The 16,000-nt window shown below is 43.9% G+C and overlaps 1 protein-coding gene across 3 annotated transcripts in view; it reads left to right on the plus strand.

Moving 5' to 3' along the window:
* The window catches only part of unm_sa1614 (un-named sa1614), a 173,380-nt gene that overhangs the window by 140,232 nt on the left and 17,148 nt on the right, over positions 1 to 16,000 (plus strand). For 2 of the 3 annotated variants that reach the window (XM_060910396.1, XM_060910399.1), the window contains one exon: positions 948 to 1,066. In XM_060910396.1, the coding sequence (XP_060766379.1) occupies positions 948 to 1,066 (119 nt within the window). Of the gene's footprint in view, positions 1 to 947; positions 1,071 to 16,000 lie in introns of all 3 variants that reach the window. The other variant, XM_060910398.1, reaches the window with a different exon arrangement.

Consider the following 16,000-nt stretch of genomic DNA (forward strand, 5'->3'; position numbering starts at 1 on the left):
TTTTTGAGTCATGGTAAAGTGGTCAGGCTCTCTCTCTCTTCTGATCGGTTCCTGACTAGATTATTCGTGAATATCATTTAATTGGAATTGTTTATTGGATGTAGATCTCAGTTTTTTCAAGGTTAGCCTTGAAAGCTGTGAATATTAATTGAAATAATCATTTATATTCTTTCATATAAACACTAGTAGGCCCTGCTTAGAAATATAAAGGCCTACAGAGCACAAAGAGGGTATTAGAAATATTCTTTTATTACTTTTTTTATTTTGATAGAGAATGGTGGATGTGAATTACATTCAATGCTTATTTATGCATATTTTGTAATTAACATTAATTTGTCCTTTGTGATGTATAAATGAGAGTTAAGATCAGATTTATATTGCACAAATAAAACCATTTGGTGACACTTTGAAGAGAGTGTACCGATTTAACGGTTTTACATAATTAGCATAATACCAATTAAATACTAATTTCCATAATTGGTTTTTACTAATTTTTCAAATTTTGTATTCAGTATACAACCATCTTTGTGCCTGCCAATTTCCATGTAAATATCTTGAAAAATAAAGTTATTAAGAAAAAACATTTGATCTCATTCATTAATGAGGCCCATTTTGGACCATGTTATCCTGTTACATAATATAACGTCAGTTTTCTTAAAATTAAGCCATTTTTTCAATCTTTGATTTATAATATCTCAAGAACGGATAAACATATTTTAATTCTGTAAAAAAGTTTGTTGTTTAGCATTCAATTCTGAATTCAGTGAGAGCAGCTTCAAGTAATTTGGATTGAATTTGAATTTTCACTTGATATGCCTAAGGATAATTTGGTGCACAACTTCTTTAACCACATGCACAACTACTGTTGAATAGAGCATGAAAAAAGGGAAGTAAGCTGTGTTCAAGTTTATATAATGTGCAAGGGCTGTACTCTATGTTTTACTCAGATGAAGTCAAAGCTGAGACGGGTGAAAGCCATGTATGACTGTGTGGCTGATCATGATGATGAGCTTACCTTCAGGGAGGGAGAGGTACTTGTGGTTCTAGCGGAAGAAGACACTGATTGGTGGGTAAGTAGTAAGGACTTTATCATCAAACACACATGTTCAAACTTCCTCCCAATGAGGCCTACTTCACAGTTTTCTTGAGAATATATCCATCCATCCATGATCTACAGCATTATCCATCAGGGTCGTGGGGGAAGCTGGAACCAGCTGACTTCAGGTTAGAGGTGTGGTATTGAGGTATTTCACTCACGTGACTAAGTCATGTGATGCTGCCATTTTGGACGGCACGGCTCGAATCAGTTTGAATGCGAGGAAGGCGACAAACGAAAAACATAAAAGAAAAAGGAGCGAGATGCAGAAAACACCTTCACTATCCAGCGACATAGGGCATTTACAGGGCGAGCAGAGGGAGAGGTATTTGCAAAAATTGAGGTTAGCAGGCTTAGAGAACGACGTTTACCTGCTTCCACCAGGACTGTTCACTGACAGCTAAGATTTGTTCACATTTTCATTTACTTTCGGTCCTCAGGATAAACAAAATGTTATTAAATGTCATTCAAATAACTTAGTCTGTTGAGACATGGCCCGTTATAAGTTTTTCCTTTACTGTATTTACTAGTTTACTGAGCGCGCTCCGGGGCTGGCCGGGGCTAGCTAGCGCTCCGGGGCTGGCCGGCGCTAGCTAGCGCTCCGGGGCTGGCCGGCGCTAGCTAGCGCTCCGGGGCTGGCCGGGGCTAGCTAGCGCTCCGGGGCTGGCCGGGGCTAGCTAGCGCTCCGGGGCTAGCTAGCGCTCCGGGGCTGGCCAGGGCTAGCTAGCGCTCCGGGGCTGGCCGGGGCTAGCTAGCGCTCCGGGGCTAGCTAGCGCTCCGGGGCTAGCTAGCGCTCCGGGGGTAGCCGGGGCTGGCTAGCGCTCCGGGGCTGGCCGGCGCTAGCTAGCGCTCCGGGGCTTTTTTTTTTTTTTGGATAGGACAGTGTAGAGAGACAGGAAATGAGTGGGAGAAAGAGACGGGGAGGGATCGGGAAATGACCTGAGGTCGGAATCGAACCCGGGTCCCCGGATTTTATGGTATGGTGCCTTAGCCATCTGAGCCACAACACCCCCGCGCTCCGGGGCTAGCTAGCGCTCCGGGGCTGGCCGGGGCTAGCTAGCGCTCCGGGGCTGGCTCGCTCAGTAAACTAGTAAATACAGTAAAGGAAAAACTTGAGACTGAAAGGTTTTAACAGTCATCCAAATGACTGAACGTAAACGTTGCTACAGCAACATACTAGGTACTATGATGTTGACATTAGCTAGCTTGCCGTCCAAAATGGCAGACACCGGGGTGTCACGTGACCCTGTGACGTCAGGTGAAATACCTCAATACCCTGCAGAGCTAACACAGGGCTAACACAGAGACGAACAACCATTCACACTCACATTCACACCTATGGGCAATTTAGATAGCTAGTTGACCCAAGCTGCATGTATTTGGACTGTGGGAAGAAACTGGAGCACTTGGAGGAAACCCACATAGGCACACATATGGCCCTTTTCCACTACCCTTTTTCAGCTCACTTCAGCTTGCTTCAGCTCACTTCAGCCCGACACGGCTCGCGTTTCGACTACCATAGAGCAGCACGACTCAGCTCGCTTCAGCCCTGCTCAGCACCCAAAACTCCCACGGTTTTGGAGTAGGGCTGAAGTGAGCCAAACCGAGCCGAGTGGGGCTAGGGGCGTGAGGAGACACTCCCCTGTGCACTGATTGGTGAGGGGGAGTGTCCTCACATGCCCACACACGCCCCGCGAGCACGCTGGGATCTGTAAACACCGTAAACCCGGAAGAAGAAGAATTACTTTTTATGAGAATTTCTGAAGCCTTATGCGCCTCGCCTTATCTATACGCTCTTGCCAGTATCTGTTGGCGTTGTCGGTGACAACAAGCCACAGCACCAAGACCAGCAACACTAACGACTCCATGTCCTCCATGTTTATTGTTTACTATCCGGGTCATGAGACTACCGCTTAAAAGCTCACTGTCACTGTTTGCGCCGCCTAACGACATCACGTGACGTCCACCCACTTTCGCTAACTCCACCCAATGTGTCCACCCACTTCCAGCCAGCACGGTTCAGCGCGGTTGTAGTCAAAATGCAACTCCAACAGCCCCACTCAGCTCGACTCAGCCCAACTCAGCCGCATTGGTCGTGGAAAAGCGGCAATACAAACCCCATTTCCAGGAAAGTTGGGATATTTTCCAAAATGCAATGAAAAGAAAAAATCTGTGATTTGTTAATTCACATCAACCTTTATTTAACTGAAAAAAGCACTAAGAAAAGATTTTCAAGAGTTTTACTGACCAACTTAATTGTATTTTGTAAATATAAATAAAGTTAGGATTTGATGCCTGCAACACACTCAAAAAAAAGTTGGTGTCAGTATAGGCCATGGGCCCTTGGCATGACCAAACCAAGCAGACTACTTGAACTTAGGTTTTTCTAGACTATTTCAGCCTGTAGAATCCGAGTCTGGTTGTTGTCACATCGTAATCTTGCACATTATGGAGCTATATGGCATTTTGGGTCAAAATCGCCCATTTTTTAAATTAGCCTCTAATTCGATGAAATTGTTAAAAGCATCATAGATACTGCTTATGAAACCTTCAAACTTTGTCTGCTGTGAGCTAGGACGTTCAGCTAGATGGCCAGAAAGCATCACTTGTGCTGATGATAGACATCAATGAGAAAAAAAAAAGTTTTTTTCAAGAAAATATGGTATTTTGTCATTTTTTTTGTTGAAAATTTCAAAAAATGTACAGAAAACATACTTTTTTTTTCTCTACATGGAAATCTGTTCCTGATGCCATTTGAAAGTTTTTGGTAAAGTTAGGTGAAATTTGACATGAAACTGAATTTTTTGTGTATTTTTTTCTATGTCATCAATTATTACAATACATCACATGTACTGTGATAACTGTCTCGTCTCGTCTTCTTCCGCTTATCCGGGGCCGGGTCGTGGAGGCAGCAGTCTGAGCATGGAAGCCCAAACTTCCCTTTCCCCAGACACCTCGGCCAGTTCCTCAGGAAGAACACCGAGGCGTTCCCAGGCCAGCCGAGAGACTTGGTCCCTCCAGTGTGTCCTGGGTCTTCCCCGGGGCCTCCTCCCGGGGGGACATGCCTGGAACACCTCCCCAGGGAGGCGTCCAGGAGGCATCCGAAAGAGATGCCTGAGCCACCTCAGCTGATTCCTCTCGATGTGGAGGAGCAGCGGCTCTACTCCGAGCTCCTCCCGAGTGACTGTGCTTCTCACCCTCTCTCTAAGGGAGCACCCAGCCACCCTACGAAGGAAACTCATTTCGGCCACTTGTATCCGCGATCTTGTTCTTTCGGTCATTACCCAAAGCTCATGACCATAGGTGAGAGTCGGAATGTAGATCGACCGGTAAATCGAGAGCTTCGCCTTTTAGCTCAGCTCCTTCTTCACCACGACAGACTGGTAAAGTGACCGCATCACTGCAGAGGCCGCACCGATCCGCCTGTCGATCTCACGCTCTATCCTTCCCTCACTCGTGAACAAGATCCCGAGATACTTAAACTCCTCCACTTGAGGCAGGACTTCTCCACCAATCTGGAGAGGGCAAGTCACCCTTTTCCAGTCGAAAACCATGGCCTCGGACTTGGAGGTGCTGATTCTCATCCCAGCCGCTTCACACTCAACTGCAAACCGCCCCAGTGCATGCTGAAGGTCCTGGTTTGAAGAAGCCAACAGGACAACATCATCTGCAAAAAGCAGAGATGAAATCCTGTGGTTCCCAAATAGGATTCCTTCCAGCCCCTGGCTGCGCCTAGAAATTCTGTCCATAAAGATTATGAACATAACCGGTGACAAAGGCAGCCCTGCCGGAGTCCAACATGCACTGGGAACAGGTCTGACTTACTGCCGGCAATGCGAACCAGACTCCTGCTCCGTTCGTACAGGGACCGGACAGCCCTTAGCAAAGAGCCCCGAATCCCATATTCCCGAAGCACCCCCCACAGAATACCACGAGGGACACGGTCGAATGCCTTCTCCAGATCCACAAAGCACATGTGGACTGGTTGGGCAAACTCCCATGAACCCCCGAGCACCCTGTGAAGGGTAAAGAGCTGGTCCAGTGTTCTGCGACCAGGACGAAAACCGCATTGTTCCTCCTGGATCTGAGGTTCGACTATTGGCCAAATTCTCCTCTCCAGTACCCTGGAGTAAACCTTCCCTGGGAGGCTGAGAAGTGTGATTCCTCTATAATTGAATCAAAATTGAAAGAGGGACCACCACCCCAGTCTGCCACTCCAGAGGCACTGTCCCCGACCGCCACGCAATGTTGCAGAGGCGTGTCAGCCAAGACAGCCCCACAACATCCAGAGAGTTGAGATACTTGGGGCGGATCTCATCCACCCCTGGTGCCTTGCCACCGAGGAGCTTGCTAACCACCTCAGTGACTTCGGCTTGGGTAATGGATGAGTCCACCTCTGAGTCATCAGCCTCCGCTTCCTCAGTGGAAGACGTGATGGTGGGATTGAGGAGATCCTCGAAGTATTCCTTCCACCGCCCGACAGTGTCCCCAGTCAAGGTCAACAGCTCCCCACCCACACTGTAAACAGTGTTGGCAGAGTACTGCTTCCCCCTCCTGAGGCGCCGGACGGTTTGCCAGAATTTCTTCGAGGCCGACCGATAGTCCTCCTCCATGGCCTCACCGAACTCCTCCCAGTTCCGAGTTTTTGCCTCCACAACTGCCTGAGCTGCGGCACGCCTGGCCTGCTGATACCCGTCAGCTGGATCCAACTGAAATATTCTCCACAAAAACCAGTTCACTGGCATTATGCTTTGATGGTTGATGGCAGGTCAGCTGTAGGTATTTCAGTTGCAGTTGTTCCTTAAGTCTCCCACTCCTGAAAATTAAGAGGATGTAGAGTGTGGATCAGCATTGATATTCACAGATGAACAATAAAACGTGGGTCAACCAACAAGGATAGAAAAAATAAGAGGAAAATCTAGGTAGATAATAAAATTAGGGTGATGGGGGGGGACCTGGAGCTAGACGGACTCTAAAATGTCTTAAATTTGGGAGCCCACAGAGAAATAAGGGGCCTAATTTTGTATAGCTACAATTTATTTTTTTTTAATTCAGATTTAAGCAAAGAGGATACATTATAATAATATAAGTTAATAATATTAACATTTATTTTTTCTATAAAAAATATTATTTATCAGTTATATTTGACTAGGTAACTTTTTCTCACATGGACAGAAATTCAAAGAACATATTAATTTATAGTGGTCAGTTCAGACTCTAAAGCATGTGGTGATATGTAACTTAATGAACTATCTGATGGGTGTAGACTGTCAATTGTCAGGGCTTGTGGAGAAATCTGTACACTCCTGGTCAGGGGGCTAATAAAGATTAATGATAAGGATCTTCTTATGTCCAAGGGATAGTGTTCAAAGAGTCATGAAAATAGAAGCTCACCAGAATCATCTATCCAGGGTTGTGGGAGCCCACCAACAAATCAAGGGTGGGATCAAGGATCCCTGCTAAATTTGACTGCTGACCAAAGCAAAAATGAAAGTGCTTACTTCTAACAGAGTGAATGACAGAGTGAATCCTTCTTGTTCCTGTACAGTCTTGACAAACATCGCTGTAAGTTTGGTTAACCGGAACACTTCATGCTGACGAATGATCCTTGCTTCCACGACATTTTCACAAAAAATGCCGAATGACTTCTCATAAAGGACAGACGTTTTTTTCAGACCTGCAGCCAAAAAAAAAAGATATTCAGAAATTGTAGGATTTTTTCTACATTTAGTAAAATGGCATGTTATTATAATTGAGTATTATAATTTGAACAGAATGCTCACGAGACAGTCCATAGTACATTCCAGCCAATACTCACTGTTCTTTGTCTGTTTTTTTGTAGAGGAAGTAGGTGTAATTTCTGTAGCAACTTTTATGGTATTTCACTTCAAGTGCCACACAATCCTGTCCTCTGATATGCACAAGGATGCTTTCATTGGCTTTCATTTCAGCTGCCTGTCTCAGCAAACCTAAAAACCAGTAAATTCAGTAAACAGGATAATTATAATCAGAGGAGATCTGACAAGAAGAAAAAAAGAAAAAATGAATGCAAAAAATTCTGGCAGGGCTTATGACCATTTCCTGATACATGTCTTCTTGTGTTCAACAAATGGCTTTAAACACAGAGTAGTAGTAGTAGTAGAGGAGTTTATGACTAAACTTGGTTTACAATGCAAGGAAATAAAGTTCATGTGACACCCATGAGTAATCTAATCCATGAATAAAATTTATAAATCCGCCCACGAATCCACCTCCTACATAATCCACCCATGGAAAATAAAGAAATACAGTTTCATACTTACCAGCATCAATTGTTTCAGCTTGAACAAGCTTCTCTCTGATTCGTCTGCTTTTTCCTGAAGTTATGAAGATATCCTTCTTACACACAATGCAAATATCTGGCAGCACATGCTTCACGTGAGGTGAGGCTGTATGGCTAACCAGTAGGGGTTCTGCCGACTGTAATGTCCTGGTACTTGTGGAAGGGGTTGGAGTAACCTTTTCACATGTTCAAGATGTTGGAGTAGGAAGTGTCATACCACCTGTAGCTTCTGCACTACACTGTCCTTCCACCTGTTTATATCGTTTGGCAGCCCTAGCAATCCTCGTTTTGTTAGTGAAGTGAGAATAGCAGTTCCTGTGGTATCTGTATGATACTTTCATTACATCCACCAAAGCCTGAGCCCACATGTCCGTGTGTTCCACTGAAATTTGCTTCTCTATGCACTCCTCTAGGTCTTTCCATCTTTCTGCACATTCATATACCTTCTTCCAACTTATGGCTGTGAAAGGCGTTATTTTGGATGTTTGTTTCTTAAATATATGCAGCAAACAAGTAAATTTTCCAGGCTTTTCCGACTCAGCCATGGCCGTGCGGGGGGCAGCTATCTTGGATATTTACTTATTGTAAATATCGCTCAATACAGCACTGGACTCCTGCAGCCGAAGAGGCCTTCAACAAGCTCAAAACCACCTTCACTACAGCCCTGATCCTCCAACACGCTGACCCTACTTGACCTTTCATGGTCGAGGTGGATGCCTCTGGAATGGGTGTAGGAGGGGTCCTCTCACAGCACTTCGGCAAGAAACCCAAGCTCCACCCAGTCGCATTCTTCTTGAAGAAACTCACCTCAGCGGAGAGGAACTATGACCTCGGGAACAGAGAACTACTTGCTATCAAGCTTGCTCTGGAGGAATGGAGACCCTGGCTGGAGGGGAGCCACTTACTGTACCCTTTTGTCATACTTACGGATCATAAGAACTGGGAATATCTCAAGAAGGCCAAGAGACTTAATCCACGCCAAGCCCGATGGGCTCTGTTTTTCACGTGCTTCCACTTCATAATATACTATCGTCCAGGCACCAAGAACACTAAGGCAGATGCCCTGTCACGTGTCTTCAGCCCATCTCTTCACGATCCTGAACCTCACTCCATCCTCACGCCCGAATGCTTCATCCAAGCGATTTCATGGGACCTAGACAAGGAGATAAGGGAGTCTTAACCACAGACTCCTCCAGCTAACTGGCCACCTGTAGGTCCCCAACCATCTCTGAGGTAAACTCATCACTTGGGCACATGCATCTCCTGCCACCGGTCACCCAAGCAGTCATCGTACTCACCAACTGCTACCGAACAAGTACTGGTGGGAGAATATGTTGACTGAGATCATCCATTTCGTCTCCTCGTGCACAGAGTATGCACAAGCCAAGGTACCTCGAACACCTCCCACTGCCCTCTCCCTGTACCTCAGAGACCCTGGTCTCACCTGGCCATCAACTTTATCACCAACCTACCACCATCCCAGGGCAACACTACCATCCTGGTCATCATCGACAGGTTCTCCAAGGCACTGAGACTCATCCTGTTACCCGGCATTCCCACAGCTTTCCATACCGCTGAACTGTTATTCCAGTTAGTATTCAGATACTTTGGCATCCCAGAGGACATAGTCAGCGACTATGGCCCTCAGTTCATCTCTCATCTATGGGCCAGTTTCATGGAGCGGTTAGGTGTCTCGGTGAGCCTCACATCTGGATATCACCCCCAGTCCAATGGCCAGGTAGAGAGGGCTAACCAGGAGATAGGATGTTTCCTCAGAATCTTCTGCATGCGGAACCAGGGAGATTGGGTCCATTTCATCCCATGGGTCGAGTATGCACAGAACTCTTTGAAGCACTCTGCTACACTCAGCTACCAACCCCCCTGTTCACATGGGATGACTCACCGGCACGGGTACAGGCAGTGGAGGAGTGGTTCTCGCGTAGCCAGTTCATCAGGGGAGGAGGTTCATCAACGCATTGAGTCTGTCATTGCCAAGTATAAGGAATACACTGACAAGCACAGGAGAGGCAACCCTGAGTTTTCTCCTGGTGACCGGGTATGGGTGTCAACTAGGGACCTCAAGGAAACCAATACTTGTAGGAAGCTACAAGCACGCTACATCAGACCTTACAAGGTGCTCTGACGTATCAACGAAGTCTCCTACAGGTTTGAGCTCCCACCGCACAGTCGTTTATCACCCACATATCATGTCTCCTGCCTAAAACCTGCCGTCCAAGGCCCTCTGCCCACAAACATGCTCACCCCAGACCACCCATCACCTTGTCCAGAAGGGGATCCCATTTCCCAGGTAAATGGAATCCTAGAATCTAGGTGCAGAAGAGGTCAGCTTGAGTACCTGGTAGATTGAGAGAGCTATGGACCTGAAGAGTGAAGCTGGGTAGGAGCAAGGGACATTCTGGACCCTCTCCTGACTCAGGAGTTCCATAGCCAACACCCCGACAAGCCTGCACCCAGAGGGAGAGGATGTCCTAGGAAGAATGTAGCTCCTGGAGGGAGCTCCTCGGGGGGTTCTGTCAGTAATGCTGTCGAGAGCGCCAGTCCGAACCCAACTACAAACATGGCCACTCAGAACTACAACACCCACAAACCACAGCGCCCTCTATCCCCTGTTTATTAAATACACCTGTCACTCGTTTCCTGGTTCATCAGCCCCTGCTATATAAACACCTCTCCCACTCTCACTCGATGCGAAGTATCATCCAGTGTTCATTCCTGTCATACCGAGCCTTTATTCTACTGCCTACTTTATTGTATTCTCGACCCTCGCTCTCGTATCCTTCTCGTTACTCTCCTAGCCCTGTCCGCATTGCCCCATCTACCGATTGATTGACCCTCGCCTGTCCCACGACCTTGATTCTAGTCTCACATTTTGGCTTTGTTTCCATCTTGCTTTCCCCGCTCTCCCCTGCACATACATCCATAAGTGCTTGCACCCTGACAAGTAGGACCGAAGCAAAATAATACTGAAAAGTTTATAGGATATTCAAGTAACACCATTTTGGAAGATTCCACAATAAGCAGGTTAATTGTTAACAGGTGAGGGTATCATGATTGGGTATAAAAGGAACATGCACCAAAGGCTCAGTCTTTTCAAGCAAAGATGGGTTGTGGCTCAACCCTTTGTGCCAAAACTTGTGAGAGAATTGCTAGTCAATTCAAAAAGAGCATTTCTCAACGCAAGGTCGCAGCAAATTTAGGCCTTTCAAAATTTACACGACATATTGTGAAAAGATTCAGGGAATTCAGAGACCTCTCAGTGCGTAAAGAGCAAGGTCGGAAACCACTGTTGAATGTGCGTGACCTTTGAGCCCTCAGGCGGCACTACCTGAGAAACCATCATGCTAATACAGGTATGCCAAATATAGCCACATGGACAGGAAAGTTGCCTGAGTAAAATTTACTCAAATGAAAGAGATTTTACTCTCACCAGATAACATTTGGTCCCTCTCTAAAAAATTTTCTTCAATTTGAGTAAATTTTATTCAGGCAAATTTCCTGTGTAGACTTGGGAGTACTTCAGAAAACTCTTGTCACTTCAGAGTCTGCCGCTGCATCCAGAAATGCAACTTGAAGAAGAAGAAGCCTTTATTTGTCACATGCACACTCAAGCACAGTGAAATTCATCCTCTGCATTTAACCCATCTGAAGCAGTGAGCACACGCATGCACACACAAGTGAGCAATGAGCACACACATACCCAGAGCAGTGGGCAGCTATGCTACAGCGCCCATGGAGCACTTGGGGGTTAGTTGCCTTATTCAAGGGCGCTTCAGCCCCAGGCCGCCCCATGTTAACCTAACAGCATGTCTTTGAACTGTGGGGGAAACCGGAGCACCTGGAGGAAACCCACAAAGGCACGGGGAGAACATGCAAACTCCACACAGAAAGGCCCCCATTGGCTGCTGGGCTCGATCCCAGAACCTTCTTGCTGTGAGGCGACAGTGCTAACCACTACACCACCATGCTGCCCGATATTATTCATTATTGTTATTGGAGTTATGCTTGACAAAGCATTAGCAAACTACTACAAACTAAGGAGGAAGCCATTCATCAATTCTATGCAGAAAAGCTGCCAATTTCTCTGGGCCCAAACTCATCTCTGATGGACCGAAAGACAGTGGAAACCTGTGCTGTGGTCAGATGAGTCCACATTTCAGCTTGTTTTCGGGAAAACAGGACATTGAGTTCTCTATGCCAAAGGTGAACACGACCATCCAGTTTATCAGAGAAAGGTGCAAAAAGCAGCATCTGTGATGGTATCAGGGCCATCAGTGCCCACAGCATGGATGAATTGCATGTGTGTGAATGTACGATTGATATATTGGGGCATATGTTGAGATTTTAAAGAGACATATCAAGGCAATGTCTCTTTCTGGGAAGTCCATGCTTATTTCAGTAGGCTCATTCTGCACGGGCTACAACAGCATAGCTTTGTAGATGAAGTGCATGTGCTTGACTGGCCTGCTGCCAGTCCAGATCTGTCTTATTGAGAATATATGGTGCATCATGAAGAGGAGAATAAGACAGTGGCGACCGAGGACTGTTAAGCACCTGAAGACTTGTATCAAGCAAGAATAGACAAAAATTCCAATTGCAAAACTGCAACAATTATTATCTTCAGTTCCCATATGATTTAAAAAGTATTATTAAAAGGGGTTAGGCGATGTAACACAATGGTAATAATGCCTATGTCCTACCCTTTTTTTTTTTTGGTGTGTTGCAGGCATCAAATTCTAACTTTGTTTATATTTACAAAATACAATTAACTTGGTCAGTAAAACGATTGAAGAGAAATTTTTTTAGTACTTCCATCCATCCATCCATCCAGCCAGCCAGCCAGCCAGCCAGCCAGCCAGCCAGCCAGCCAGCCATTATCTATAGCCGTTTATCTTGTTTTACAGGGTTGCAGGCAAGCTGGAGCCTATCCCAGCTGACAATGGGCGAGAGGTGGGGTACATCCTAGACAAGTTGGCAGGTTATCACAGGGCTTCGTTGTACTTTTGTCAGTTAAATAAAGGTTCATGTGAATCAACAACTCAGAGATTTTTGTTTTTATTGCATTTTGGAAAATATCCCAACTTTTCTGGAAATAGGGTTAGTAATATTAAAATAAATAAACCACATAAAAATAAGCTTCTTATAAAACAACGTTCTCCCCAAAGAGGAACTGTGTGTAGTCACACTCTCTGGGGTAATTACACAAAACAAATCTCCCTCCAAATCTACACCTTTACCTCATAAACACCATTAACAGAAGGCTTGACTAAACAGATTTCAGCCTAGACTTAAATGCTGAGACTGTGTCTGATTCCCGAACACTACTTGGAAGGCTGTTCCATAACTGTGGGGCGTTGTAAGAAAAGGCTCTGCCCCCTGATGTAGCCTTCACTATACGAGGTACCAGCAGATAGCCTGCACCTTTTGATCTAAGTAGGCGTGGTGGGTCATAGAGGAGCAGAAGTTCACTCAGGTACTGTGGTGCGAGACCATTCAGTGCTTTAAAGGTCAATAGTAGTACTTTATAATCAATACGAAATTTGATTGGGAGCCAATGCAGTGTGGATAAGACAGGGGTGATGTGGTCATATTTTCTAGTTCTAGTAAGGACTCTTGCTGCTGCATTTTGAACTAACTGGAGCTTGTTTATGCACTTATTGGAACATCCAGACAGTAAGGCATTACAATAATCCAACCTGGAGGTAACGAAAGCATGAGCTAGTTTTTCCGCGTCACGTAGTAACATTAAATTTCTTATCTTAGCAATATTTCTGAGATGAAAGAAAGCTATCCGGGTAATGTTATCAGTGTGAGTTTCGAATGAAAGACGGGTCAATAATCACTCCGAGGTCTTTTACTGCTGCACGTGAAGAAACAGAAAGGCCATTCAGAGTTACTGTGTAATCAGAAAACTTACTTCTAGCTGTATGTGGTCCTAGTACAAGTACTTCTGTCTTGTCAGAGTTAAGCAGAAGGAAGTTAATAAGCATCCAGTGTCTAATGTCCTTTACACATTCCTCAGTTCTATTAAGCTGGTGTCTCTCATCAAGTTTTGCAGAAACATACAGCTGTGTGTTATCAGCGTAACAGTGGAAACTAATACAATGTTTACAAATAATATCACCCAGAGGTAACATATATAAAGAAAAAAGTAGTGGACCCAAGACAGAACCTTGTAGAACAACAAACTTTACCTCAGTATGTCTAGAAATATCACCCTTTATACCAACATACTGATAGCGATCAGTTAAATAAGACCTGAGCCAGGAGAGGGCTGTTCCCTTAACTCCCACAACATTTTCTAGTCTATCCAGAAGAATGGAATGATCAATGGTATCAAATGCTGCACTAAGGTCAAGCAACACAAGCAGCGAGAGACAGCCCTGATCAGACGCCAACAGTAGGTCATTTACTACTTTAACCAGAGCTGTCTCTTTGCTATGATGAGTTCTAAATCCTGACTGATACATTTCATGGATGTTATTCCTATGTAAATATAAGCATAACTGCTGTGCCACAGCTTTTTCAAGGATCTTGGAGATAAAGGGGAGGTTTGATATTGGCCAATAATTGGACAGCTGGCAGGGATCAAGGTCAGGTTTTTTTAATCAGGGGTTTGATAACTGCTAGTTTAAAGGATCTGGGTGCATAGCCAATCGTAAGAGAAGAGTTTATTATTTTTAGAAGCGGTTCAGTTACTTCAGGTATTATCTGTTTGAATAGATGTGTAGGTAAGGAATCTAGTACACAAGTTGAGGCTTTTGATGTGGAGATTAATGAAAGTAATTCAGTTTCTTTTAGGGGAGGAAAACATTCTAATTGATGATCTGATACAGTTATATTGTTAACTACAGGGTCACTTACATTGTCTGACCTTAAATTAGTAGTTTGAATTTTTAGTCGGATATTCTCAATTTTGCAATTAAAAAAATTCATGAAATCGTTGCTACTACATACTACGAGTGTGCATGTGTCTATAGTGGACTTATTCCTGATTAATTTTGCTACAGTATTAAATAGGAATCTAGGATTATTTTTGTTATCTTCTATTAGGGAGGAGAGATATGTTGATCGAGCAGCACTAAGAGCTTTTCTATACTTCAGGAAGCTCTCCTTCCAAGCTAATTTGAACACTACCAATTTTGTTTGACGCCATTTACGTTCCAATTTTCGAGTGGTCTGTTTTAATGTGTGAGTGTCATCATTATACCAGGGTGCTAATTTTTTGTCTCTGACCATTTTCCTTTTAAGAGGAGCTACATTATCTAAAGTATGGCGGAATGTTGACTCTAAGCATTCAGTTGCCTGATCAAGTTCTGCAGGGGCTGACAGTGACCCAATCAAAGTTGATAACTCTGGGAGATCATTTATAAAGCTCTGTGCAGTAGTTGACGTGAATGTACGTTTAATACAGTAGCGTGGTGAGGTGCATATATTATTACTCAGACATATTTTGAATGAGATGAGATAATGATCTGAGATAACTTCAGACTGTGGAAGTATGACTATATTTTCTATGTTTAATCTGAATGTTAGTATTAGATCGAGGGTGTGACCACAATTATGGGTCGGTCCTATGACATTCTGATTAATCCCTACTGAATCTAAAATGGACACAAACGCTGTTTTCAAAGGGTCTTCTGGGTTATCGAAGTGAATATTAAAATCTCCAACAATTAAAGCTTTGTCTAAGGAAATAACCAGATCTGAGATAAAATCTGCAAATTCAGAAAGAAACTCAGAATATGGCCCCGGGGGCCTGTAAATAATAAGTAACGGAATTAACTGGGTAGACTTATTTTTTGAGGCTACATACATTATATGAGTATGAAGAACTTCAGATGTATTAAATTTATAACCAGGTTTTTGTGTTACACCTAGATAATCATTATAAATAACCGCAACACCTCCTCCTCTGCCAGTTATACGAGGCTGGTGTATATAACTGTATCCAGGAGGACTCGCTTCATTTAATGCTATATATTCATTTGGCTTAATCCATGTTTCAGTTAAACAAAGTACATTAAACTCCTGATCAGTAATGAGTTCATTAACCATTAGCGCTTTAGATGTAAGAGATCTAATATTTAATAGCCCCACCTTCAGATCAAAGGTGCTGGCAGCAGCTGTACAGTCAAGTCAAGTCAACTTTATTGTCAAATATGCTATACATTATATATACATATACAAACAATATAAACAGTATAAATAAACAGTATAAACTAAACACTTGGACAAACAATATAAACAATATAAATAAACAGTATAAACACTAGATGAGAACTAGACATAGACTAAACACTCAGACAATATAAACAGTATAAACACTAGATAAGAACTACACAAAGACAACACTCAAACAAACAATATAAACAGTATAAACACTCTAGATATGAACTAGACGTAGACTAAACACTCATATATACAACCCGGATTCCAAAAAAGTTGGGACAAAGTACAAATTGTAAATAAAAACGGAATGCAATAATTTACAAATCTCAAAAACTGATATTGTATTCACAATAGAACATAGACAACATATCAAATGTCAAAAGTGAGACATT

Source organism: Neoarius graeffei, chromosome 26 (assembly GCF_027579695.1).
Source record: "Neoarius graeffei isolate fNeoGra1 chromosome 26, fNeoGra1.pri, whole genome shotgun sequence".
NCBI classification, from domain to species: domain Eukaryota; kingdom Metazoa; phylum Chordata; class Actinopteri; order Siluriformes; family Ariidae; genus Neoarius; species Neoarius graeffei.